The sequence below is a fragment of the Pipistrellus kuhlii genome, unplaced genomic scaffold (genome assembly GCF_014108245.1).
Source record: "Pipistrellus kuhlii isolate mPipKuh1 unplaced genomic scaffold, mPipKuh1.p scaffold_m20_p_10, whole genome shotgun sequence".
Classification (NCBI taxonomy): domain Eukaryota; kingdom Metazoa; phylum Chordata; class Mammalia; order Chiroptera; family Vespertilionidae; genus Pipistrellus; species Pipistrellus kuhlii.
The window spans coordinates 28904037-28929922 of NW_023425405.1; the positions used below are offsets into that span (position 1 = coordinate 28904037).

The 25886-nt window shown below is 34.0% G+C and overlaps 1 protein-coding gene across 11 annotated transcripts in view; it reads left to right on the plus strand.

Annotated features, from left to right (window-relative positions):
• The window catches only part of SNX13 (sorting nexin 13), a 93165-nt gene that overhangs the window by 58345 nt on the left and 8934 nt on the right, over positions 1-25886 (plus strand). For 7 of the 11 annotated variants that reach the window (XR_006740928.1, XM_036429250.2, XM_045578126.1 and 4 more), the window contains 7 exons: positions 4975-5012; positions 8813-8882; positions 13905-14077; positions 18295-18402; positions 19227-19337; positions 22207-22368; positions 23490-23561. Coding sequence is in view for 10 of the 11 variants with exons in the window: in XM_036429250.2 (XP_036285143.1) it covers positions 4975-5012; positions 8813-8882; positions 13905-14077; positions 18295-18402; positions 19227-19337; positions 22207-22368; positions 23490-23561 (734 nt within the window). In the remaining variant the exon portion in view is untranslated. Of the gene's footprint in view, positions 1-4974; positions 5013-8812; positions 8883-13904; positions 14078-18294; positions 18403-19226; positions 19338-22206; positions 22369-23489; positions 23562-25886 lie in introns of those variants that run through there. The other 4 variants (XM_036429251.2, XM_045578140.1, XM_036429252.2 and 1 more) reach the window with 3 other exon arrangements.

Genomic DNA, 25886 nt, shown 5'->3' on the forward strand with positions numbered 1-25886 from the left:
CTATATATTCTACTAAATAAATGACAGACAATATAAATTTTCTTGAAGTCCCAATATAAATTGTAATATATTTAAAAAACTACAAATAAGTGACAATATTTAGTTACCATACTAAATTAAAATGTTGAAAATATAACAAAATATTAAAATGTGTAGCTAGAAGCCTTGAATTCTTTTATTATATAAAAGAATTTATATATATTATATATAAAAGAATTCAAGGCTTCTAGCTACACATTTTAATATATAATATATATATTATATATATATTTACATATAAATTATATATTTATTTTGAAGGGAAAGGGATAGTTAGAAACATTGATGAGAGAAATATCGATCAGCTGTCTCTTGCACACTCCCTATTGGGTACGTGCCCGCAACCAAGGTACATGCCCTTGACCAGAATGGAACCTGGGACCCTTGAGCTCTCAGGCTGATGCTCTATCCACTGAGCTAAACTGGTTAGGGCTAGCCTTGAATTCTTAAAATTTTTTTTTTTTTTTTTTTTTTAGTTCTTTCATGCAAATACTTTTATGATAAATAATACTTATGACTAAGATGTAACAGGTTAGTGAGAAGATTAAATGAGAAATAGAAGTAATGATTCTAGAGTATACCATAAACTGTAAAACTTTATTTTAAAAAATACAGTTTTTTTCTCTTTAATTATACTGTTTTTCCAACTTGTGTATAGTACAAGCTAGAAAAGCTATAGCAGTCGTTTATTGTATTCTTATAGTTTTTTCAAATTAGGTTACTATCAGCTTGGTACAGTTAGAAAAGCAGATTGTAAGAATCAGAGTATTTATATTTAATCCTGTACTGCTACTTATTATCTGTGTGATCTTGGCTAAACAATTTCTTTAAGCCTAATTTTTCTAAATTGTGAGTCTGGATTAACAGTCTTCTCAAAATAATTATCTTACATCTGACATTATCAGATTTAAATGGAATTATGCAAATAAAAATTATTTATAAACTAAAATACGTGTCAATTTTTATTGGTAGTAAACAATCAGTTATTTACTAATAGTGGGAGAGGCAGCCCTTAGAGCACAAGGTTCCAGATTCTTAGGCTGCAGTGTCTATTTCACTTGTGATCCAGTTCAGAAATTCTTGCTAAACTATGGTTAAATATCGAGGGTTTGATAAACTTTCTGCTATGTTCTAAGCAAATAAATAATGTAAATAAAAAGTAAATGGGAAAGATTTGACTAAGTAATAGTTTAAGTGAGTACTTTAATTATAACCCTTTACTTAATAATAGGTTTATGAATAGGACCATATGGTGTCCTATATTAGTGAGATTTTACTTTTCAAGTAATCTAAGAAATTTATTTATAGATATTTGCATTTGAGTTTTAAAATCTTTTATCTTAATTACTGATCCGATATCTTGGGTTTTTAATTTGCTACTCTTGTCTTATTTGTAAAATTAGAATAATATTTAACTGAATTTGGTTGCATAGTTAAGGAAGTTTTCTTTTTTTTAATTCTCACCCAAGGAATGAAGATATTTTCTTCTTATTATTATTTATTTATTTTTTAACCAGACAGAGTAAATGGGGTTTAGGGGGAAGAGAGAGAGAAACATTGATTTGAGAGAGACACATCGATTGGTTGCCTCCCACACATTCTCTGACCGGGGACAAGTATCAAACCTACAACCCAGGTATGCACCCTTGACCAGGAATCAAACCCACGACCCTCCCTGAGCAGCTGCCACTCTAACCACGGAACTGCGCTGGCCCCAGCCAGAAAGGTTTTATTATTTTATTTCATTTTTTTAAGGAGTACTTCGATGGGAGCTGAATAGTAAAATTCAGTTTACCTCAGGTTTATTGGGGATATATTTGTATTTAGTGTATGTTGGGAAAATCTTTTATAGAGCTGCTGTGAAATGTGCAGTAACAACTCTGCTTCCAGAGAGGATTTCTATAAGTATTTTAATTTTATGTGCTTTAGAAATTTCTTACCATTGTGACATGCATATTATATTACTCAGAATAAAGGGAGATCACTTGTATCATAATTCTGTCATTTAAAGCGATGATAGTAACAATATATCCTATGAGAGTAGTTTTCAATGCTGTAGTGTTTACTTAAGTCTTAAGACATAAAGTATATTTTTTAAAAGTTTTCTGCAACTGGTTTTAACCTGAAGTAAGTGTACTTCTCTTATACATCAGTTATTGAGTAATCCCTTGCATTGGAATCATTGATTGTAGTTGGAATTGTATACATATGTATCTTTTGTTTTTCTAGACATTGCTTTTTAACATTCTGTGCCCTAATTTAATGAGTTTTTATATATTTTATCACAAAGAAATTGACTCTCCCTTTTCTTTTGAAATCATTTGAAAAAAGCGTGTGAAATAGTGTGTATAATATAAAATATTATTAAAAATAGCTGTCAGACCCTGGCTGGTGTGGCTCAGTTGGTTGCAGGTTCAATTCCCAGTTAGGGTACATAACTGGTCTAGATTTTGGGTTCCATCCTGGTCTAGACTTGTACACAGTGGGATAACTGATTGATGTTTCTCATTTTAATGTTTCTTTTCTCTCTCCTTTCATCCTCTCTAAAATAAACATATCCTGGGGTGGGGATTTAAAAGAATGAATAAAATAAAATAAAATAAAATAATAAATAAAATAATAAATAAAATAAATAAAATAAATAAAATATAAAATAAAATATAAAATAAAATAAATAATAAAATAAATAAAATAAAATAATAAAATAAAATAATAAAATAATAAAATAAAATATAAAATAAAATAAAATAAAATAAAATAATAAAAGCTGTTAGGTGTATTGTCCTTGTCAATGTTTAGATTTTAGGCAATTACAACTTTTTCAAATAATAATGCTTACATTTTATTGTCTTTATAAGATTATTTAATAAAAAATAGGCCTTCCCCAAATTTTTTGTTTCAAATTTATTTTCTGATTTTTAAATTCAAGTGTACTCACACTTGGTGTATATTATACATTCTGAATTTTTAGCTACTGTTCTCAAATTAATAGAAATTTGTTTTTAAGATCTCTTTAGAGATCCAAATTCATAATCTCTTGAAGTGCTAGAAGCCATACATATTAACTTTAAACTGCAAATGAATATTTTTTTTTACCAGATGTTTATTTGGTGACTTAATTTGCTACGATGTAGGTAAAGCCTGAGGCGAAAGACATTAATTAGTTAGCTGCCACACATCCAAAACGGAAACCATCCCCACACACCACAATATTTTGAATTTAATTAAAAAACACCATCTGACTCTGGAGTTGAATAAAGGATGGCATTTTCTTCTTGCGAAGTGCTTGGTTCGATTATTTCTTCATCTGATGCCATTTATGGGGATTGAATTTTACTTGCACAATATGATATATTACAGTGATAAAGTCAATAACAAAATAATAACTTTCAGTTCTATGGACATATCAACAAAAGCAAACTCAAAATAAAAATAAATCGACACGAAAAGCCTCAAAAACACTAAATTTTGTTGATGCTCCAAAGTCGAAATCTGTAAAAATAAAAAAAAATAAAAAATAATAATGAAGAATGCACACCCTGTTTACCATTTTAGGATGAAATTCATGATAGCACAAATTTCAAGTGTCAAAATGAACAAAAGAAATCTCAAGTGTCACACTATTTATCTCTCATGTGTCTGAGTATACATATACTCTATATATCAATATTGGAATATCTTCCATATGCGCTGGAATATTTACGGATTTAAGTTACCGTAATTTTCTTTACAAACCTAGAGATGTCACTAACAAGTCTGATTTTAAAATTGGGCGACCAGAGTTGTTACATGAGGTTTGTAGCTATAGATGAGCATGGTGTGTTGGGGGAAGGTTTGCCGCTTATGAGTATAGATGACGCTTATGGTGTGCAAAGGGTTAATTTTCATAAAGTATACCGTATTTTCTGACGTATAAGACGACCCCCTAATTTTACAAGTTAAAACATAGGTTTAGGCCTATATTCGCTGTATAAGACTGCCCCCCACTTCCAAGGCAACACCAGTTCTTTTTTTAACAGACCGCCTCTCTGACTCTGGCCAATCTGAGCAGGCTTTTTACTAGAACACAGTGTCGTCTTATACGCCGGAAAATACGGTAATTGACTTATTTTCTAACATTTTAAAAAATAATTTTAGTTGCTTTTTAATTAAGTAGCATTGCATATGGAGTTTTACATATATTTGTCTTATTACTTACAGTGATTTAAAAATCTAGACTTACAATGTTTTTGAACCAAATCTACCAAGAAAAAGTATAATTAAAGATATGTTAAAAATCACTGTTTTTCACACTAAAGAATAATTTTATTTGTAACATTTCTTAATCCAGTGAAACAGATTAAGAAACAGAAATAACAAAATACTTCCCACATATTGAACACTGTCTGCTGTATTTTCCTCATGTTTATATTGTATTAGACAACTTGATACACTATGAGGATAAATAATTTAATAGTTGTTCTCTCTATACATAAATGCCTTTGTGTGTGTAGGCAACTTAGGTACATACAGATTGGGGCAGAAGTAGGTTTATAGTTGTGAATACACAAAAGTTTACTTTTACATTATTATTATTGTATTATCTTCAATATGAACAATTATAAACCTATTTTTGCCCCACCAACATATATATACACACACACACACACACACACACACACACACACATATACATACACACACACACACACACACACATATATATATATATATATATTTTTTTTTTTTTTTCCCACCCTCCCCCCCCACTGAAATTCCTGGCTGGGGAAATCCTGGGCCTTAAGGTAACAGGTGTTTGGGAATAGTGTATGACAGTTTTCTTTCTTCTGTTATGTCTCGACTTGGCTGACTTTCATTTTTGGTGTTTGAACCTTAGATAAAGCAACAGTTTCAAAGTCTTTTACTGTATTCTAAGCTGAATTTTCTTTCCCACAGAATCTTTTAATGGGTCTCCTACAGGAAGCATAAATTTGGTACGTACTGTTATGGGTACTTAATTATTAAGGTGGCTTGAAAATAATATGAGCTTTAAGCTATGAAAATGAATAATATATTTAGAAGCCCCAAATCATCCGTTAGTGTTATAAAAAGTTGTTCTTTTAAAGAAATGTTAAACATGGCTATAAGATATCTGTGAATTAGAATTTTAAAATAAAACATTTTCATTTAGTATTTTTAAATTACTGTGCTTAGTACAAAGATAGTAAATTTGTGACATATATTGATAAATAATTTACATTGGAATTTGTTTTTCTTCTTTTGTATTTAGAAAAGAAATATAAAACTAGTAGGGATACCTGAAAACTTCTTGATATTTCTTAATATCTTTACTATAACAAATTCAGGTGGTTGTGATTTTTTTTAATTGTATAGAGTTTTATAATGAATTAGGCAACTACTCTATGATTATAGATTTAAGAATGACAGGTTTTTAACATATAAGATGTCATTGATGTTTCATGTTATATAAGGTGAGCTGTGAAGTAATGAACATTTCAGTTCCTTTATAGTATTTCCATTGAATAACTTATTTCATAAAATACTAATATAACGGTAAAATATTAGTGTTCTCTGAAGTTTTAGTCCAGAGCTTGCAGGGTGTCCCACGATATTGTTTGCTTGGTTTTTCCTTCCATCTACATAACTTCCTCTCAGACTTTTTGCAATAGGTAAGTGGTTTACAGGTCCATTATCTTATGTTGTCTATTCCATACACATATTTCTAAAATAACCTCACTGAATAACTGCTCTATTACCATACAAAGTATAACCTTTAACAAAATATTACAGCAAATCATTTAGTGTTATGTCAGATATTTTGTAACATTTAAAATGTTTTCCTAAATCATTTAGTATCATCATTTATTTGTTATATTCTATACCCTTAAAACAAAAAGAAATAGCTCCTAGAGCAGTAAGAAGATGTTAGAATAATTTTCATTATCCTCTCTAATAAAAGAGTAATATGCAAATTGGCAATCACTGCAAGGCACAAGATGGCCACCCCCATGTCGCCAAAGATGCCTGTCCCCATGTGGACACAGATGGCCACCACAAGATGGCTGCAGAGGAGGGCAGTTGTGGGTGACCAAGCCAGCAGAGGAAGGCAGTTGGGGGAGACCAGGCCTGCAGGGGAGGGCAGTTAGGGGTGACCAGTCCTGCAGGGAGGACAGTTAGAGGCGACCAGGCTTGCAGAGGAGGGCAGTTAGGGGTGACCGGGCTGGCAAGAGAGGGCAGTTAGGGGCAATCAGGTTGGCAGGGGAGTAATTAGGGGGTGATCAGGCTGGCAGGCAGAAGCAGTTAGGGGCAATCAGGCAGGCAGGCCAGTGGTTGAGAACCAGCAGTCCTGGATTGTGAGAGGAATGTCTGATTGCCTGTTAGGGGTCCCAGATTGGAGAGGGTGCAGGCTGTGCCGAGGGACACCCCTTGTTCCCCCCTCCCCGTGCACGAATTTCATGCACTGGGTCTCTAAATTAGAATAACTTTCCAGTGTATGATAACAAAACCTTTGGTTGGTTTTAAAGAGAGTGGAAGGGAGGAATAGGAGGGAGGGCAGGAGAAAGGGAAGGAAGGAGAAGCATCGTTGTGAGAGAGACACATGGATTGGTTGCCCTCTGCCCATGCGAGGACCAGGTTGGGGATGGAACCTGCAACCCAGAAATGTGCCTTTGACCAGGAATCAAACTGGGACCCTTAGGTGTGCAGGCTAACACTCTTTTCCCTGAGCCACACCAGCCAGGATGAAAACTTGGTTGTTTTATGTTCCCTGTGCTGGTTTGTAATTTGAAAATCAGCGTAGATAATATAAACTTTGTAGAATACTCAATTTCCTCTGCATCTTCTCTCTTTCATGAAAGGGTAATATTAAAGCAAAAATTATGCTATTTCTACTGCAATATTTTATTACAGGTCATATGAGCACTTAAAAATAAATTCTGTTTCTTTAAAAAATATTTTCATTCATATTCTATCTTGATAGAGTTTAGAGTTGGCAATGTATTATTGAGAAAACTAGATTCAGGAGAGAATAGTTGATATGGCTAAAGTCTCTTATGGTATCAGTGGTGAAGCTGAACTAGACCTGATTTATTTTGATGATCCTCCCACTTGACTTGACCAGAGGAGTGTAGTGATATCTGTATGGATTTATCACATTTGCTTCTCTTAATGATCAGTCTTTAGTAGATACATTTTTTTGGCTATCTTAGAGTGCAATTGCCTTAATTTAAATGGTTTTATGTCATCAGTATGGCTGCATTCTAATCATTTAGATGACTCTTTTAGTAATAATTGGTAATATCAAATTAGGACTTCAAAGTTCATTCAGTTAATATGGTTATTAAAGTGTAAAATATGTCAGAATCATATAATTTTTCTGTGTCAGAGGTCTCCAACACCACTCCTCTGATCAGTGATTTACTAAAAGGTGTCACAGACCATGACATAGTCATACTTATGGCTAGGATTTATTATAGCGAAAGGAAATAAAGGAAAATCAGCAAAGGGAAAAGTTGCATGGAGTAAAGCCCAGAGTAAACTCAGCACAAATTTCCAAGTATCCTCTCCCATGGAAATCCCATGGGACAAACTTAATTCCCCTATGATAAATGATGAATGTGACAGCACAGGTGAAATGCTGCCACTAGGAAAGCTACCAAACTTAAGTGCCTAGGGTTTTTATTGGAGGCAGGTCATATACCCACATTCTGACTAGCATATGCCAGAATTCCAGATATCCAGAAGGAAAGCAGGTGTTCAGGATAAACCACATCCTTGTATAAACAACTCAGGCAGTGTGAACCACTCTTAGCAGGTAGGGAATGGCAGGAACCTTCCCTAAATCGAATTCCCAAATGCCATCCAAGGGCCAAGATTGCAAGCAGTCTCACACAGTTTCAAGCTTGCTTTGTTAACTCTTTTCTGTACAGTCTGTCTTTATTATGTGATTATTTTATTTTCTATATATGTGTGGAGACTCTGTGCGTGTGTGTGTGTGTGTGTGTATACAAACAAAAATTATTACTAATTATATAATATTACATATTACATATTACATGTATTTTTTATAGCAAAAATTTTAAATTTAGACCCAAAAGCCATAGTTTCAAAAGATCTTGATCAATTAATAATAATTTTTGTTTGTAAAATTAATTTTGAAAATTAATTATTTAAAATCCATCTTGGGTTATGAGTTCAGCCCACTTAATAAGTAATCATAATAATAGTAGACAATTTTGGGGTTAGGCAGTCTTCTAAATGTTTTACATGTCTTCTCATTTAATCCTCAATAATCCTGTGATGTAGGTACCTTTATTTTTATTTTATAAAGAATCTAAATTAACTAAAATTATTTTTAAATTAACAAAAGTGCATTTAAATAATACAGAGTTGGCTATAGTATATCTCAACATTTTAAAAAATTGAAACATTAAATTAAAATATGTCCACTTATTTTTATCCACATTTTGTCTTGCCATGTATTGAAATAACTAAAAGATGTAGCAAAATTTTAGCATATGGATAAGCAGTGAAGGAAGAAATAATCTGATTAAGATTATTTCTAAATTACTTTATATTATAGTTTCTTAATCTTGGCTTTTCTTTTTCCTGATGGTGTAAAAGTGAAGATTATTGTTGAGGGTGGGGGAGGATACAAATAATATAAAGATTATATGGGGCAAAGGTGAGTAATGCATATTTGATGTGGAATTCTTTAATACTTTTTTCCTATAAAATCAAAAAATTTTTTTCTTCTTTCCTCCTTTCCCCCAAGTCTTTAGATGACCTTTCAAGTGTATCTTCTGATGATTTAATACAACTTCATGCTTATATTTCAGACACAGGTAAGAGCCTTAAAAATTTGATTATTATTACTCTTATATCATTTTCCACATTTATTTTTATAAACCATTCTTCTGTAGTCATATTTTTAAGTTAATTTTTCCCCCTGCAGCATGTTCCTCATTAAATTCTATATTTATTTACTTGTGGATATAGGTATTTTCTTTCTGTAAGGTTGTCACTGTTAACATTTTAAAAAGCTCAAATTCTTAAGTATTTTGTCATTGCTAATAAACTTGAACCAATCTTTCTCTCTTCTTGTTTGCATCTAGCTGATATTTGTCTGCATAATTCTCATTAAATCATTTGGGAGACAGATTTTAGTTCAGAATTTATTTTCATGAATGCAAAGCCAATTAGATAACTGAGTAAATGAAGCTTTTGGGTATAGGAGTTTACAGAAGTTGAAGACATGCTTGGATTAGGTGAGAAACCTCTAAGATTTTGTGTCTCAATCAGCAATATGGTTAGTGAACTGAGAAAAAAATCAGTATTCATCCTTGCCAGTAGGTTATTAGATAAAAATCAGCAAGTAGTAGATAATGACATTTTTCTTATGTGGCCTATCCCTGGTCCTAGAATATAGGAGTATTGTGTTAGATTACATATTAAAGTATAGATATACTGAGATATAGATCTCAGTTCAATTTAATGCTTACATTTTAGATACTGAAATAAAATTTATAGTATAAGTGCAGTTTAAGATAATTGGCATTATTTTTTAAAATCTGTTTTCTTTTGCTTCTTACTGGAGCTGAAATCTCATTTTGCATTCTGTTCTCTGCTAAATTTTTGTAATAACTTATCCATAATTTCTGTCTCAGTTTCTTTTTCTTTTATAAGTCGTTGGTGTACACATTACTCTGCTCTTAAAGGTCTTAGATAAAAACCTTGTCAATAAAACCAGGTTGCTTTTCTTTCTAGCTTTTGCTAGAGTTGCCCCACCTTTTCCTTCATTACAATTTTAAATTCTTTTATAAACCTCTGTTTTCTTTGTTGGCTTGTCCTCCAAATATGAAAGGCTTTGTTAAAGTGCAAACATATAGTATTTGTGCTTTTACTTCTTTCTTGAAGACCTTAAGCTTTCATGTCTAGAGAAAGATGCTCATGTCCATATTTCTTTTGTGGATCTTTCTCTTCTCTGAGAGTTCTGATTTTCCAGCTCTGTTATCCATTTACTCAGCAAATATTTATTAACTTCTTGTAGGAAGCACAATGTTAAGCATTTTTAATAAATTGTTATTTCTGTCAGACAAACATTTAAATACTAAAGAGGCAGCATACATAGTGGTTAGGAACACAACTTTTTGTCCAGATTGCTTGGGTTGAAACCCGAGCTTTGCTACTTAATACTTGGGTGAAATTGGGTAAGTTCTTTAACTTCTATACTTCAATTTCCCTATATGTAAAATGGGATAATAATACTAATAATTAGTAATACCTCATAGGGTTATTGTAGGACTAGTTAACTTATTACAATAGTAATAACATGATGGGGATTTTATATTAGTGCTTGTTCAATAAATGTTTATTCTATCAACTAGAGGCCTGGTGCACAGATTTGTGCATGGGTGTGGTCCAGCCAGCCTACCCTAATAGGGGCCCATTGGGTTAGGCTGGTGGTGGTGGTGGGGGGAATGGGCGTCTGGTGGGAGGGACTGGGGGCAGTTGGCAACTGGCCCTGCTTCTGATTGGGGTGTTGGGGGAAGATTAGGGGCAAGGCCAGCCAGGGGGTGGAGGGTAGTGGCCGATAGGGGCTCGAATCAGGCTGGTTAGCTGCCACAGTGTGTGTCATAGCCACTGGTCTTTCTGGTTGTTCTGCTGTTTAGGTCGCTGGGCTTTTATATAAATATATATATTGGCCTCCTGATTCTCTCTTGAGTCTAGATCATCACACTCTTAACATCTTTATTATAGGAAGAACTGATAGTCTAGTGTAGTGCTACTCAAAGAGTGGTTCATAGACAAGTGCTTCCTTCATTGAGAAGTCTTGCTTTAAAAAATATTGGCTAAATTAAGCACTATGTTTAGTGATTAGATTGATTTATATTCTGGTCCTACTTTTTTTTTAACTGGCTATAGATGAATAACAGATAGTTTGCACATCACCTGCTATGAGGAACATAGTCCTAATGAAAACAAAACCTATTTCTACTGTAATATGTCAGCATCATCTCCAAATCAGTATATGTAACCTCATTTATCTTCTTTAAAACCAAATTACCTTTTGTCTTCTTTTATAATAACCTCATTATTTTTCCTATGGTGCAACATATCTAGGTCATGATCTTTGTGCCTATTAATTTGTGACAAATCTGATTATTTCTTTTTAGAATGCTTTCTTACATTTCTCTTTCTTTTTCTATTCCTTGCTTTTATTAATTCTAATTGGTTATGGTTTGCTGCCTAATTGACTTCTGTTTTCTATTTTCCTTTCCCAAAACTATCTTAAACACAACAGATAAAGCCATTCCCTTGTTTACATGCTAACTCTCTTCAATGATGGTGGTTCTCTAACATGATGAAAAAGTGTATTGCACTTTGTTATGCATAGGTCTTTGAGAGAAGAGTGATTGGAAGAGGAAAGCAGTGAAATATAGTATTATCTACAGTTTAAGCTCCTGAGAGCAACATAACCAGCCTTTCTCCAGTTTTATATTTTGTCAAATTATATATTACTAGAGGCCTGGTGTACAAAATTTGTGCACTGGGTGGAGGGAGGTCCCTCAGCTCAGCCTGCACACTCTCCAATCTGAAACCCCTTGAGGGATGTCCAACTGCCAGTTTAGGCCTGATCCAGGACTGCTGACTCCCAACCACTCGGCTGCCTGCCTGCCTGATTTGCCCTAACCACTTCTGCCTGCCAGCCTGATTACCCCCTAACCACTCCTCTGCCAGACTGATAGATGTCGAACTGCTCCCCTGTCAGCCTAATAGCCACCAACTGCCCTTCCCTCCTGGTTCGATCACCCCAATTGCCCTTTCCTGCTGGCCGATCCCCCCGAACTGCCCTCCCTTGCTGGCCCAGTCACCCCAACTACCCTCCCCTGCCGGCTTGGTTGTCCTCCTTCAGGCCTGGTGGTTCCCAACTGCCCTCCCCTGCAGGCCTGGTTGCCCCCAACTACTTTCCTCTGCTGACCTGGTTGCCCCTAACTGCCCTCCTCTGTTGGAATGATCACCCAAAACTGCCCTCCCCTGCAGGCCATCTTGTGATCACATGGTGGTGGCTATCTTGTGTGAGGACGTGATGATCAATTTGCATATTACATTTTTATTGTATAGGAAATCCCAACATAGGTATGTCTATATTCATCTATCCTCAAGTGATTATGTGACACAGCATCTCCTAGCCCAGTGGTTGGCAAACTGTGGCTCGTGAGCCACATACAGCTCTTTGGCCCCTTGAGTTTTTAGCAAAGGCCAGCATAGGAGTACCCTAATTAAGTTAATAACAGCGTACCTACCTATATAAGTTAAGTTTTAAAAAATTGGCTCTCAAAAGAAATTTCAGTTGTACTATTGATATTTGGCTCTGTTGAATAATGAGTTTGCAGACCACTGTCCTAGCCTGAGAGTATGTATAAAATATTCATAAAGAATGCGACACGAAATAAGAACCAAGTAAAATTACAGAAATTAAAATATAGTGATTGGAATTAAGGTCAGTGGATGGAATAAGACTAAATGCTGATTAGTAGAGACTCAGTTAACTTTTTGGAGACCTGAAGAAATGATCTAGAAGAGAATACAATGCAGAAAAATAAGAAAGCAAAAACTAGAAAATACAAAGAAAGGATTGAAAGGACATCTCTTCCATAAGAATAGTACAAAATGAAGCCGAAATTGGTTTGGCTCAGTGGATACAGGGTCAGCCTGCAGACTGAAAGGTTCTGGGTTCGATTCTGGTCAAGGACATGTATCTTGATTGAGGGCACATCCCCAGTAGGGGGCGTGCAAGAGGCAGCTGATCGTTGTTTCTCTGTCATCGATGTTTCTAACTTTATCCCTCTCCCTTTTCTCTGTAAAAAGTCAATAAAATAATATTTTTTTAAAAAAGAATAGTACAAAACGTGAATAGGTTTTGATTTTAAAGACTAGTGGACTTGGATAACTTGTGGAAAATTAGGAAAATGCCTGTAAAAAGTCTCCAAAATAACTACACTTGTGAATTGTTGATTAGAAATGAATTGCCAAAATAGCAGATAAACCTTATTCCATTGCTTTTGCTTTCTGTTTAGCTGTGGATATTTTAATTGAAATGTAACTAAATAGTGAAGGCTAGTACAAAAGGTTATTACTTTGTTTCTGTTATTTTTCCTCTATTAAATTTCAGGCTCCAATTCTGTGCTGTGAAGTTGTATTGTGGTATCATAACTTATAATATAGGTAAAAGTCCTTGGGGAGATTGTTCAAAGTAGACATTACTATGTGGTTGGTATGTGTTGGTTGTCAGTCATCATAAACTTGTAGCTTGTATTGCAATGTAGCCATCAATATATAAAAAAGTCTAAGCAACCATTATGACCAGAATGATCAGTCGGCCAGTTGCATTGACATGCACTGACCACCAGAGGACAGACACTCATTACAGGAGGTGCCCCCTGGTGGTCAGTGTGTTCCCACAGTAAACCTCCCTCGGTTCTTCCCCCCATCTGGCTAGTCCCATCTGGCAGGCCCTATCCAGTAAGTCCCAGGCCCCCAGGCCCTGTCCAGCAGCCAGCAGGCCCTGGCTGGCCCGGCCCCAGTCTGGACTGGGAGAGACAGCCCTAATAGACCCTAATCACCAACCAGGCCTAAGGACCCCACCCGTGCACGAATGTTGTGCACCGGGCCTCTAGTCGTATATAATGCCTTAGGGGTGCAAGTAGAGAGGATGGGATTCTATTTTATCCCCTGATGACATCCTTTTGTCTCAGTCTGTCATTTCAAATTCTTCATTTCATGTTGTCCTTTTTGTTTTTGTTCTTCATCTTCCTCCTTTTTTTGTGTCTTTTGTTCCTCTTCATTTTGTTTTAAATGACTAGTATATGCTGACTATGACCCATATGCTGTGGCAGGAGTTTGTAATGATCATGGCAAGACATATGCATTGTATGCCATCACTGTGCACCGACGCAATCTAAACAGTGAGGAGATGTGGAAAACCTATCGTCGTTACAGTGACTTCCATGACTTCCACATGAGAATCACTGAACAGGTAAGGAGGTTTTAAAGTGTGTGCTTTAAATTGTTTCCTGATTCAATGTTTAATTCTTAATAGTTCTGAGGATGTAAAGGTATTAACCAAAGCTAATGAAAGAAAACAAAGAATTTGTGTAAAATCAGTATAAACGTTAGAATGATTTTGAACATTTAACCAATAAATCAGACTTTAACTAATCATAACCACTGTGGACTAGACAAAATATCAGTGGTATACCTTGGGAAATTAACATGAGTGTATATTTCTCATTTTGAGTCGTGTGTGTGTGTGTGTGTGTCTTCACTCGTGCGTGCTTATTAGAGATATTTGGGTTTGGATTAAAGTAAGGAAGGTGATCACTGTAGAATATTTTTTGGTTTTCAGCAGTATAATTCAGAGCTATAGTCATTTTAGATGACATCCTTATTTAATAGCATAACACTTAAATCTTTGATCCATTACATTATTTTAAGAACCATAACCTATATTAAATTTAACATTAACCAAATGTTTTTAATTTGTATTAAATACAACCCTCTTGTTTTATAGAAATATAAGGACTCTTAAAAATAACAAACATAAATTATTTCTGTTCTACTTTTTATTAAATATGTTTTCTTATCATTAATTTAGAAGGAAATAAATTATCACCAGATGAATGGAGTAGGTGAACTATGAAATTTATTTTAACTTAAGAGACTTTGATTTCATTCAAGGCTTATAAATATACAACTGGTATTAAGCCAATACAAATTATACTATTAATGGTGACATTTGATTGGGTGGACTAAAGCTTTAAAATGACATTGTACTAGTGTAATGATCAGAAAGTGCCTTTTTCATTTAAGAGAATAGAGGGAAAATGGTTGGCATTGGAAATCTCATTAAAATGTTTGTGTAATGATAGATAAACTACTAATAACTTTAAGAATGATTAAAAACAGGTTAGTGTTGACTCCAGAAGCCCATATTAAAAAGACTATTTTTGAACTATATTTAGAAGGAAGTTAATAATTTTGGACATGTTTGCTTTTCCTGTTCATTTTGAGTAAGTCTTTATGAATAAAGATATATAAAAATAAAAGGAAATAATTAAAATGTTAAATGTCATATTATTTTAGAAATGGGCTGAACTCCCCATTCATTTATTTAACAAATATTTATCGAGCTTTTCCTATATGCCTGGCAGTTCTCAGTGCTGCAAATATAATTGTGAACAAGACAGGCCTCTAGGAGTTTATATTTCAGTAGATACTGTGTGTGTCTTTTTCATTGGGTGATTTGTAACTGAGTATAAGTACAAGTAGTAATTTAAAAGATATTAAGTATGCATTGATGTAACTGAGTAAATGTATTTTTGCCCCTGGATATAAACACATTTTAAATCTTTCTGATAAAAAAATTCAAGAATGTTTTTTATATTTTCCAGTAATGTGTCTGGAATCTAAACCTGACATATTTGATGTAGAAAAATAAAATCTTCGATTTTGGAATGTAATGATTTACATATAGTATTTGAGTTTTTTGTAAGCATTGTAATACTCTTTTTATTTTATTTTATTCTTGTGAGTTCTTTAGATAAATTTCCAATTTCTTTTACATGCCTTTAAAAACATTTTTATGAATTATTGGCATAGAATTATATTATTTTTCATGAATGGATACCTTGTACTTATAAACAATCTTTCAAATACCAAGTTTATAATGTCAATATGAAGTATAAAATTTCTCATTTTTTCCTTTTATAATAACAATACTTTAGAAAATTATTAATCATCAATACTTCTGTTCCAGACAGATAATTTTAAAAGGAGTTTGATAATTTAGACTTCAAGAAAATAACTTACTGTAACATTTATTTTTTCATTTTATTAATAATGCTTAATATTTTAAAGTTTCTGAAATAAATTGTTTTGTTGGATACTGTTATATTCCCATAGTGTGTTTCATCCTAACAAAATACTATAGAATGGGTGGCTTAAACAACATTTATTTTCTCATATTTATTTTTTGGAGGCTGGAAGTCCAGGTCTCAGTTTTGGGCTTACTATCCCTGAGCGCCTCTTTTTGGCTTTTAGTGGCTGTCCTTCTCATGTGTCCTCACATGGCCTCTTTGTGGGCTCTCATTCCTGGTGGTGTTTGTATGTCCAGATTTCATCCTCTTATAAGTATAATAACCTGATTAGATTGTAGAAAATAATAACATATAACATTAGAACTCTGGTTTGCCCTAAGAACTTGTTTTAATTTTATCACCTCTCTAAAGGCTCTTTCTTCACACACAGTCACATTCTGGCACACAGGAGGTTAGGTCTTCATATTGGGAAACTACGGTCCATACCGTATTGGTAATGCCAGAGTAAACTGTGTGTTCTGTAAAATTAAGTCCATAGTTTAAGATAAAGTTTATAATATTCCAGGAAATTAAATATTTTAGGACTCCTTGAAAACTAATTTATGTCTATTAGATGTGATTAAAAAATTTAATCCATTGGACATCTGCTATCCAAGGAGGACATATTCTAATAGTTTTGTGAATCGCCAAATTTATGAATATTGCTTCTGCATAACTTCTCTCCTATAAATTGCCTCTCTACTTTCCCCCCTACCTTGCCTGGAGCTTTTATCTTTCATGTGTAACATACAATGAACTTGTTCACATTAAAGCTCCAAGCAACCACCTGATTTGCCATTCCATTTAATTTATCAGAATCTTCCAGTTTGGGGATGAAAATTATCCTAGACCTTTTCATTCCTCTTCTCTTTAATCTCTGCTCCAGGAATGAATGTGTTTTTGAACATACAATGGTTTTAGAAAGTTGTTTCACTTTAGCATATGTATCATGGGAAAAGCAATGAGGCTGCTTGAAGTTTCAGATGCGAGGCTGTTGGCCAGGCACAATCACTAGCTAAATGACTTTCATCTTAAAATGTTTGTTTGTAGCTAGTGTGGTTAAAACTGTGCTTCAGTGAGGCACAGCAGATTACTGTTTAGCTGGAGCTTTGAAGGTGCACCGAAGTGTTAAGTAATCTAGCGCTTTATTTTTCATGTGGTTGGAGGGAAAGTATCAGTGTAGTACTCCAGCTGTGTATATACAGAATTGTAATACAGTTGTAAGTTATATCTAATAGTTTCCTTTTCTACTTTTAATAATTAGCCATTACAAGAATTAATTTATTTGAAGTCATCAATATAAAAATAATTCTTTATAAGATTTTTTTAACAAGCCAGAAACAAATAACTTTGATCATTAAAAACTTGTTTGCTAATACTTTATTTACAAGTCAAAGGATTGTTATAGACAATATTTTCAGAACTTTTTATTATAACAAATTTGCACAATCTCAAAATTGGAGAAAGTATTAAAATGAAACCCCATGTAAATATAATCCATCTTCATCAGCTGTTCATGTTTGTTATTCTTTATTGAAATTACTTTATAACATATAACATTAGAACTCTGGTTTGCCTTTGCAACAGCATGGATGGACCTAGAGAACTTTATGCTAAGTGAAATAAGCCAGTCAGGGAAAGACAACTACCTATGATTTCACGCATATGTGGAATTTAAGAAATTTCCAAGCAAAATGGAGACAGATTTGTACTAGAGACCAGGCAGACAGTTCTGAGAGAGACAGTTCTGAGGGGGTGGCATGGGAGAGTGGAGGGATTGAGCAAAAAAGGGAAAAGAAAAAAAAAGAGAGAATTCATGGACAACAGTGTGATGATTGTGGAGGAAGAAGGGGTTAGGTCAAGGTGGAAGAAGGCATAGAGGGGATAAATGGTGATGAGAAAACAAATTTTTTAAAGTATATTTTATTGATTTTTTTTTTTTTTTTTTTTTCAGAGAGGAAGGGAGAGGGATAGAGAGTCAGAAACATTGATTAGAGAGAAACATCGATCAGCTGCCTCCTGCACACCACCCACTGGGTATGTGCCCACAACCAAGGTAACATGCCCTTGACTGGAATCGAACCTGGGATCCTTGAGTCCATAGGCCGAAGCTCTATCCACTGAGCCAAACTGATTAGGGCTAAAATAAAAATTTTTAAAAAGAACTGATTTGGACATATTTAGAAAATAATTTTCTATTTTCTGATTTTTACTTAGTAAATGTATTGCAAAATGATCTGTTTCAAGATGGTTTAATTATATAGATAGATTATAACTAGGGAAATACTTTTCTCTTTTATTAAAAAATTAAGATTATTGAATGTATTTTATTTTCTAGTTTGAAAATCTGTCAAGTATATTGAAGCTTCCTGGGAAGAAAACTTTTAATAATATGGATAGGGATTTTTTAGAAAAGAGAAAAAAGGATCTTAATGCATATTTGCAGGTAAGTTTATGTTTATTTTTTCCAATAGATTTTCATTTTAATATAGCTAAAGAACTCAGTATGTCAAAAATGTGTTTCATTGAAGGAATTAAGTTAGTGTTAGGTTATATCATGAAATATTTTTGGTAAAAACTATTTTTTTTTTTTGGCAACATTTAAAAGTGTTTGCCTGGATTTTTAAATGAACTTTCTATTGTTAAATTTGAGATTAGTATGTGAATAACAATAATTTACTAATGTGGATTTTAGGATTAGCTGTAAAATCTGAAAATGGAATAGTAAATATATTTGGACAACTTTCATATTAAACTAGAGGCCCAGTGCATGAAAATTCATGCACTGGAGAGGGGGTCCCTCAGGCCAGCCTGCCCCTCTCATATTCTGGGAGCCCTCATGGGAGGGAGTTAACCTGGCGATCAGGAAGGCGAAACCCCCATCACACCTCTGCTGCTGCTGCCAGTGTAAGCCGTGGCCAGCCCTGGTTACCTGATCTTCGGGCTGCCCTGACGGGCTGGGGGATTGAGGAGACTGGGGGACTGGAGGCAGGCATGCAGAGTGGCCAGACCTCCTGGGATGGACCCAGCCATGCCACGCGCCTGCTGCCCTGGTGGGGCCAAGGGGACTGAGTGCCACCATTTTTGAGGGTGTGGCAGTCAATTAGCATATTCCCTCTTTATTAGATAGGATACACTGAAAGTCAAAAGAATAGATGGGGAGAATAGTATATATCCTAATGTTAAAAGTCATAGAATTATTGATGACTTTAACTGCATAATTATTTTTTTTAATGTAAAATTGAAATTTTTACCCTATTTTCCTGTTAGTTACTGTTAACTCCTGAAATGATGAAAGCATCCCCAATTTTGGCTCACTATGTGTATGATTTCCTTGAGAACAAAGCCTACAGTAAAGGGAAGGGGGATTTTGCTCGCAAGGTAAGCAGACCATTGCATTGATTTTCTTACAGATCTGTTGTCATACTTTGTTTTCAATATAAGGAAATAAATTTATACTTATGTATGCTTTAAAACAAATTTTATTAAATGTGTCATAGCATATTTATCTTCTTTGCTTTACTAAGCTTTCAATAGGTGGACCTAATAAGCATAAAGTCCTATCTTTACATGTGGATTAAATCCACAAGTACTAGTACCTTCACAGAAAGGGGGGAAAAAAACTTAGAAATGATGCATTGATGAAGGTTTGCCTAAAACAAGTCACAAGCTTTTCATTTGCTTCAGAAGGAACTGTTTCTTACTAAGAGGAAATGTCTTAACTTGGAGTAAGAATAAGAAAAGCATTAAATAGGATATGTTTTTTATGCTTAAGTAAAATCCTTATTTAAAATTTAGTTTTGGATGTATCACCTATATTTGGAATAAGATACTAGGTTAAAACAATAAATAAGTGCTAAAATTGGGCAAGATTAGCTTTGTGGGTGAGAATACAAACTGGGATCAGATAGCCTTTGGTTCAAATCCCTACTCTTCCATTTGCTGGCTGCCTGCCTGATTAACCCTAACTGCTCACCTGCCTGCCTAACCACCTCTGCCTTGGCCCCTACCACAGCAGCTTTGTCCAGAAGGACATCTAGAAGGTCATTTGACTGTCTGATCTAATTAGCATATTATGCTTTTATTATTGTAGATTATTAACTATATTCCCAGTGTTGTACTTTACATCCCCATGACTATTTTGTAACTGCTGATTTGTACTTTTTTGTTGTTGTTGTTAATCCTCACCTGAGGATATTTTTTCCCCATTGATTTTTAGAGAGAGGAAAGGAAGAGGATGGGTTAGAGAGAAACATCAATGTGAGAGAGATACATCGATTGATTGCCTCTTGCATGCTCTCTGTGCCCTGCCCTGAAACAGATACTTGCCCTTGATGGGAATTGAACCTGAAACTCTTTAGTGCAAATCCATGGGCCAATGATCTAACCAGAGAGCAAAACCAGCTATGGCTAATTTGTACTTCTTAATCCCTTCACCTTTTCCAAACAGCCTCCCAAGTCCCCCTCTGGTAACCATCAGTTTGTTCCTTGACAATAATTTTTAAAATCTTTCTATTGTTGAAAGTATTACAGGTGTCCCCTTTTTCCCCTCCATTACCCCTCCTCTTCACTTCTCCCCCTTCCCAGGCCTTCACTGCATCACTTGTGGAATCTGATGAGCAAAATAAACTGACAAACAAAATATATCTAGAGACATGGAAGTATGCAACAGACTGATGATTCTGGGGGTGGGAAGATAGATTCATCAAATAGTTTTTAATGTAGGTTGTGGATTAAAGTGAAATTCATGCCTTTTATGCTTCTGAAATTCCGCCTTTTCTGTGTACATTATAACTTAGTAGACAGGTGATAATTTTCCCTCAAGCTATACATTTTAAATGTTGTAGTTTCATGTTTATCTCTCTCAATTCTGCTTGTGCTCTTATAATAATTCATTTATAATGTCATTCCAGTTAAACAGAAACTCCTGGCAATAATGTCAGTGTTGGGAAAAAATGTTCTGATTTATTTGAGTACTCTCATGGTTAACCAAAAATTACTGTGTATAGAATTAGAATTATAGACAGACAGACACACACTTCATCTTTTTATCCTTTTTATTTCCATTTTTCTTTTCACCAGTGGTAGTGTTGTTCAAACCCTTTCTTCATGCTCATTTCTGTCCTTTGTTTCTAAATTGTTGATCTTTGACAATGTCCCCTGTAGGTTGTATATTCGCTCAACTGAAGCTGGGGAGTAACCAAAACTATCTCTTTTACAGTTATTTTTGAAATTCAGTTTTTGTTGTTGTTATTGCTGTCTTATTCTAAAAATAAAGTACTTTTCTTGATGGAAACTACAAAAGCATAATAGAGTAATTTTGTCTTCTTTATAGCATGTATTAACATTATGCCATGTTCCTTAAACAGTGGGGTTCAGTTTTTCTACAATTTGCTTTTTTATTTTTGCATGGCACATAATTTGTTTTTGTGGTAGTTTTTATGAGACTCAGCATTTTCTGGAAAATATTCTTGTAGTTTGGTATGACTGGTTTTGTGTGTGTGTGTCCCGTTTTTTTTTTTTTTTAACCTCAGATAGTTCGGTATTTAGCTGCTTTGGTTCTTTAGATGTTGCTTCCTTTCTTCATTGAAATTATCGAACATTTGTACAGCCACATTTCTATTTCACTGCTCCAAATCCTCTGAGATTATTCCATTTTATATCTCTGATCATATTTTCTTTTATAGTTTTTATGTTCTCCTTATACAAATATAATTTACATATCTGGTTTACAACTTCTTTTTTTTCCCCTTCATAATGGATTTCAAATTCCCAACATAGAATGTATGTACCCTAAAAATTATTTTTAAATATTGATTTTAAATAGTCACTTGCTAGTTATTTCAGTTTTCAGTTTCTTATCAGCTAGTTTACTTTTCAGTATCTCCTCAAAATATGTCATCATTGCCTTGAATTGTGGCAGAAGGATGTTATAGCTAATTCCACTTGCATCAGTTTTTGTTTAGAAAAATTTTATTTTCAGAATTTATTAAATAAGGCAGCCATAGTTTATATTTATTTTCTATCAATAACATTATCACTCAAATTTTTTAGTTATACTTTTGTGTGTGAAAATACATTTTAAGACACATCAAAGATACAGTTACATACTTTTTAAACGAAATGAGCTATTATAGACTGGAAAATTATTGCATCTTTCATATGTTACACTCTGTGTTTTCATAGACTTCTCAGTTGAATAACAGATCTAATACAATAAAGTCTTGGTATTATATCTTTTCCTCTTTAGATGGACACTTTTGTGAATCCACTTCGAAATTCTATGAGGAATGTTTCCAATGCAGTTAAATCCCTTCCTGATAGCTTGGCAGAGGGAATGACTAAAATGTCAGACAACATGGGCAGAATGTCAGAAAGACTAGGTCAAGACATAAAGCAATCATTTTTCAAGGTAAGATAATTTGCATTAATGTCTAAAGCAAATTATTTTTAAGTCAACTAAAATTTATTGAGTCCCTGCTTGGATTTACCTATTTCTTTCAGAAGTACAAAGCCCTCTAATATACAGTCTCATAAAGAATTAAAAAACAAACAAAATAACTAAAGAGAATACATTCTTACCAGAAATGTATACTATAAAATCCAGTCACTTCTCAGTTGGTATAATTTTAAAATCTATGTGAAACAAATATTTTAAATTGGTAAAGTACAGGTAGTGGACCAAGTAGTTTGTTGTTTAATATTTGTACCTTCAAATTTTGATCTAGTTGTTTGTCATAATTAAGGTTATGGATAAAAACATATAGTTATTACAGTTTTCATTAGATCAGTTTGAATGAAGAGGAAATATATAGAAACACAGAATTTTTTTACTGTAAGAGACAATTCCTAAAATAGTGTGTGTCAGTCATACTTCTCCATTAATTCTCATACTTTCTCTGATGCTTCACCTTCATTTCTATTCATGGGAAGTACACTCACTCAAAGGAGGATTTCCAGTGTCACTTCTGTGACTTCATACAAAGTCAGTGAACTTTCCCAGGCTTCTTTTTCCACATCAGTAACATGAAAGGGTTATAATAGGTGATCCTGATGGTTCTTCCTGTGTTGATAAATGATTATCAGCTAGTACTGTTCTTCCTGTCCTTTTTTTTTTTTTTTTTTTTTTACCACAATTTGTCCAACAGGGTTAGTTTTTTATCCTGTTAACATACTATCAAGTTCTCTGTGGTAAAAGAAAGAAGATTGAAGTTTTATATTCCCTGTCTGTGTTTCTAACTTTTGGTCTTTAAATCATTTAACCTTTCTTAGTTTTAAATTATTCAAAAAGGTATGGGATGTTGACTAAGTAATCTCCCCTTCCAACTAAAAAGTTAAGCATTAAAAAAAAAAATCTTTTCTGTAATGAAATGAGCACACTTGGTTTCTAATATTAGATTGTGAATAGTTTTTAAATATTATATATCAAATCAAATGCCATTTATTATGTTTGATAATTGTTTTGTTTTATTATTACATTTTGTTCTTTCACTGTCTGTGGGTTTATTTTTTTCTTTTTCTTTTTTATGTTAGATGCCTCCTTTAATTCCAAAGACTGATTCAGATCCTGAACATTGTCGAGTCTCAGCTCAACTTGATGATACTGTGAGTTAATTTTATTTTGGGTAGTATTCAGTGACGATTCAAATCATACTTGACAGATCTTTTTAATAAGTATAGTACTTATACTAACATATAGCTACCGTTAATGTACATTTATTGTGTTGAGTTTGATGAATTTTTACAAGCTGAACATGCCTATGTAATCAGCACTCTAAAGAAGAAACAGATGTTGTCAGTACCCCAGAAAGCCCCTAATGCTCTCTCCTGTCACTATGCTCTCCCCCACCAAGGGTAATCACTATCCTGACTTCCACCCTGCTTTTATACTTTATGTAAATGAAACGATAAGGTACGTACTCCTTTAAGTCTGTTTTTTTTCCCCCTCGACATTGTGATATTTGTTCATGTTGTTTTGTGTGATTATAATTTCTTTATTCTTGTGGCCTTACAGTATCCCATTTTGTAAATATAGTACAATTTATTTGTTGTATTATGAATAGTATTCCAATGAATGTTCTGGTACATGTCTTTTGATTAAAAAAATAAACATGTTTCTGTTGGGGCTATACCTAGGAGTGGAATTGCTTGGTTAGAGGGTATGCCAAGGTTCAGTTTTAATGGATACTGTCCCATAGTTTCCCAAAGTGTTTTTTCTACTTTCACTGCCACCCACAATGCATGAGAATTCCAGTGGTCCAAGCCTGCTAGTATGTCTTTTTATCTTTAGCTGTTCTGGTTTTTGTATCTCATGTGGATTTTCATTTCTCTTATGACTGAAATGTTGAACTCCATTTTATATGTTTATCGGCCTGTTGGGTGTCTCTTCTTTTGTGTCCAGTGCTTTTCCTTATTTTTCTGTTGGCTTGGCTGTTTTTGTCTTTTGGTTAGTAAGAATGCTTTATATGATCTAAATATTAATTCTTTGTAAGATTGTATATTGCTTTGTGTGCTTTTGCTAACTGTATATATAATCATACCTATTGCTAGGTCACAGATATATGTGGTTTTCTTTAATATTTCTGTTTGTTTTACCATGCAGAAACTTACATTTGGCATTCATCTAAGGTTGATTTTTGTGTATGGATAAGGTAGGGGTCTAGTTGACCCAAGCACCAGTTACTGAGAAGGCCTTCTTTTACCCAGTTTTTGTACTTCTGCTTTGTCACAAATCAGATTATTGTATATGTTTATTCTATTGTATTAGGCAAATTTATTTCATGGTTATGATTATTTCCCTTCATTTTCTCATTAAACTTCTTTATGATAAACTATCTTTAAAAATACAATATTTTAATCTGTTTTTAAGACTATTTCAGAATAATTTATATTATGGTATAGTATCCATAACATCATACCTGTTGTTAAGGGTTTTATAATATTTTTATTAGAATTGACATGTGTCACTAAATTTCAATGTACTTGATCAGAGAACAGTTTTTATTTTGCCTCTATAAAGAAACGTATCTCTCCTCACCTCCCCTACTACCATGTTTCCCTCCCCTTGCTTAAACTCTTAGCTTTCAGTATGTTGTGAAAGGGAAGGTACACTAAGAAAATGTTTACAGTGAAAAATGTATAACTCATACTGTTTCCTCATTGTTTAAATTACAGCACTGATGAATAAATCATTAGAGTATCTTAGTGATGAAAGAGTTATAAGCTTAACTGGCAATTATATGCAATTCTGTCTCATTTCTAAATCTGCTCCTGTTTTGGCTTTGTATATATATTTTTTTGCATCAAAGTGTTCTAGTTGTCTTCCTTTACTTTTTACATTGTTAATCAAGTATTCCCATTATAAAGTGTTCACATTTTTACTGGTTAAATGTTAAAATTCTTGTAGTTTAAAGAAATATGTCTTAGTACTGCTAGCTGTTCACTAGATTTTATTAAATTCTTTTCCCTGAAAATACCTAAATACATAAAACTCACTACCAAGCAAAACACATTTTGTGTAGATTGTGTTTTGTTATATTAAACTAGAGGCCTGGTGCTTGAATTTCATGCACACTGGGGTTCCTTGGCCTGGCCAGAATTGGGCCGAAACCGGCACTCCAACATCCCTGGAGGAATCCCAGATTGCGCAGGCCAACTCGAGAGACCCAACCGGTGCATGATCAGGGCCAGGCAGGGACGCAGGAGGGTGGCCAGCGGGGAGGGGACCACAGGAGGGCTCCTGGGCATGTCCGACCTATCTTGCTCAGTCCTCATCAGCCAGACCCCAGCAGTAAGCTAATCTACTTGACAGAGCATCTGCCCCTTGGTGGTCAGTGCATGCCATAGCAACTGGTTGACTGGTCAACTGTCCCACTCCCTGTTGGTCAGTCCATATCATAGCAAGTGGTTGAGCAGCTTTGGCATATCATT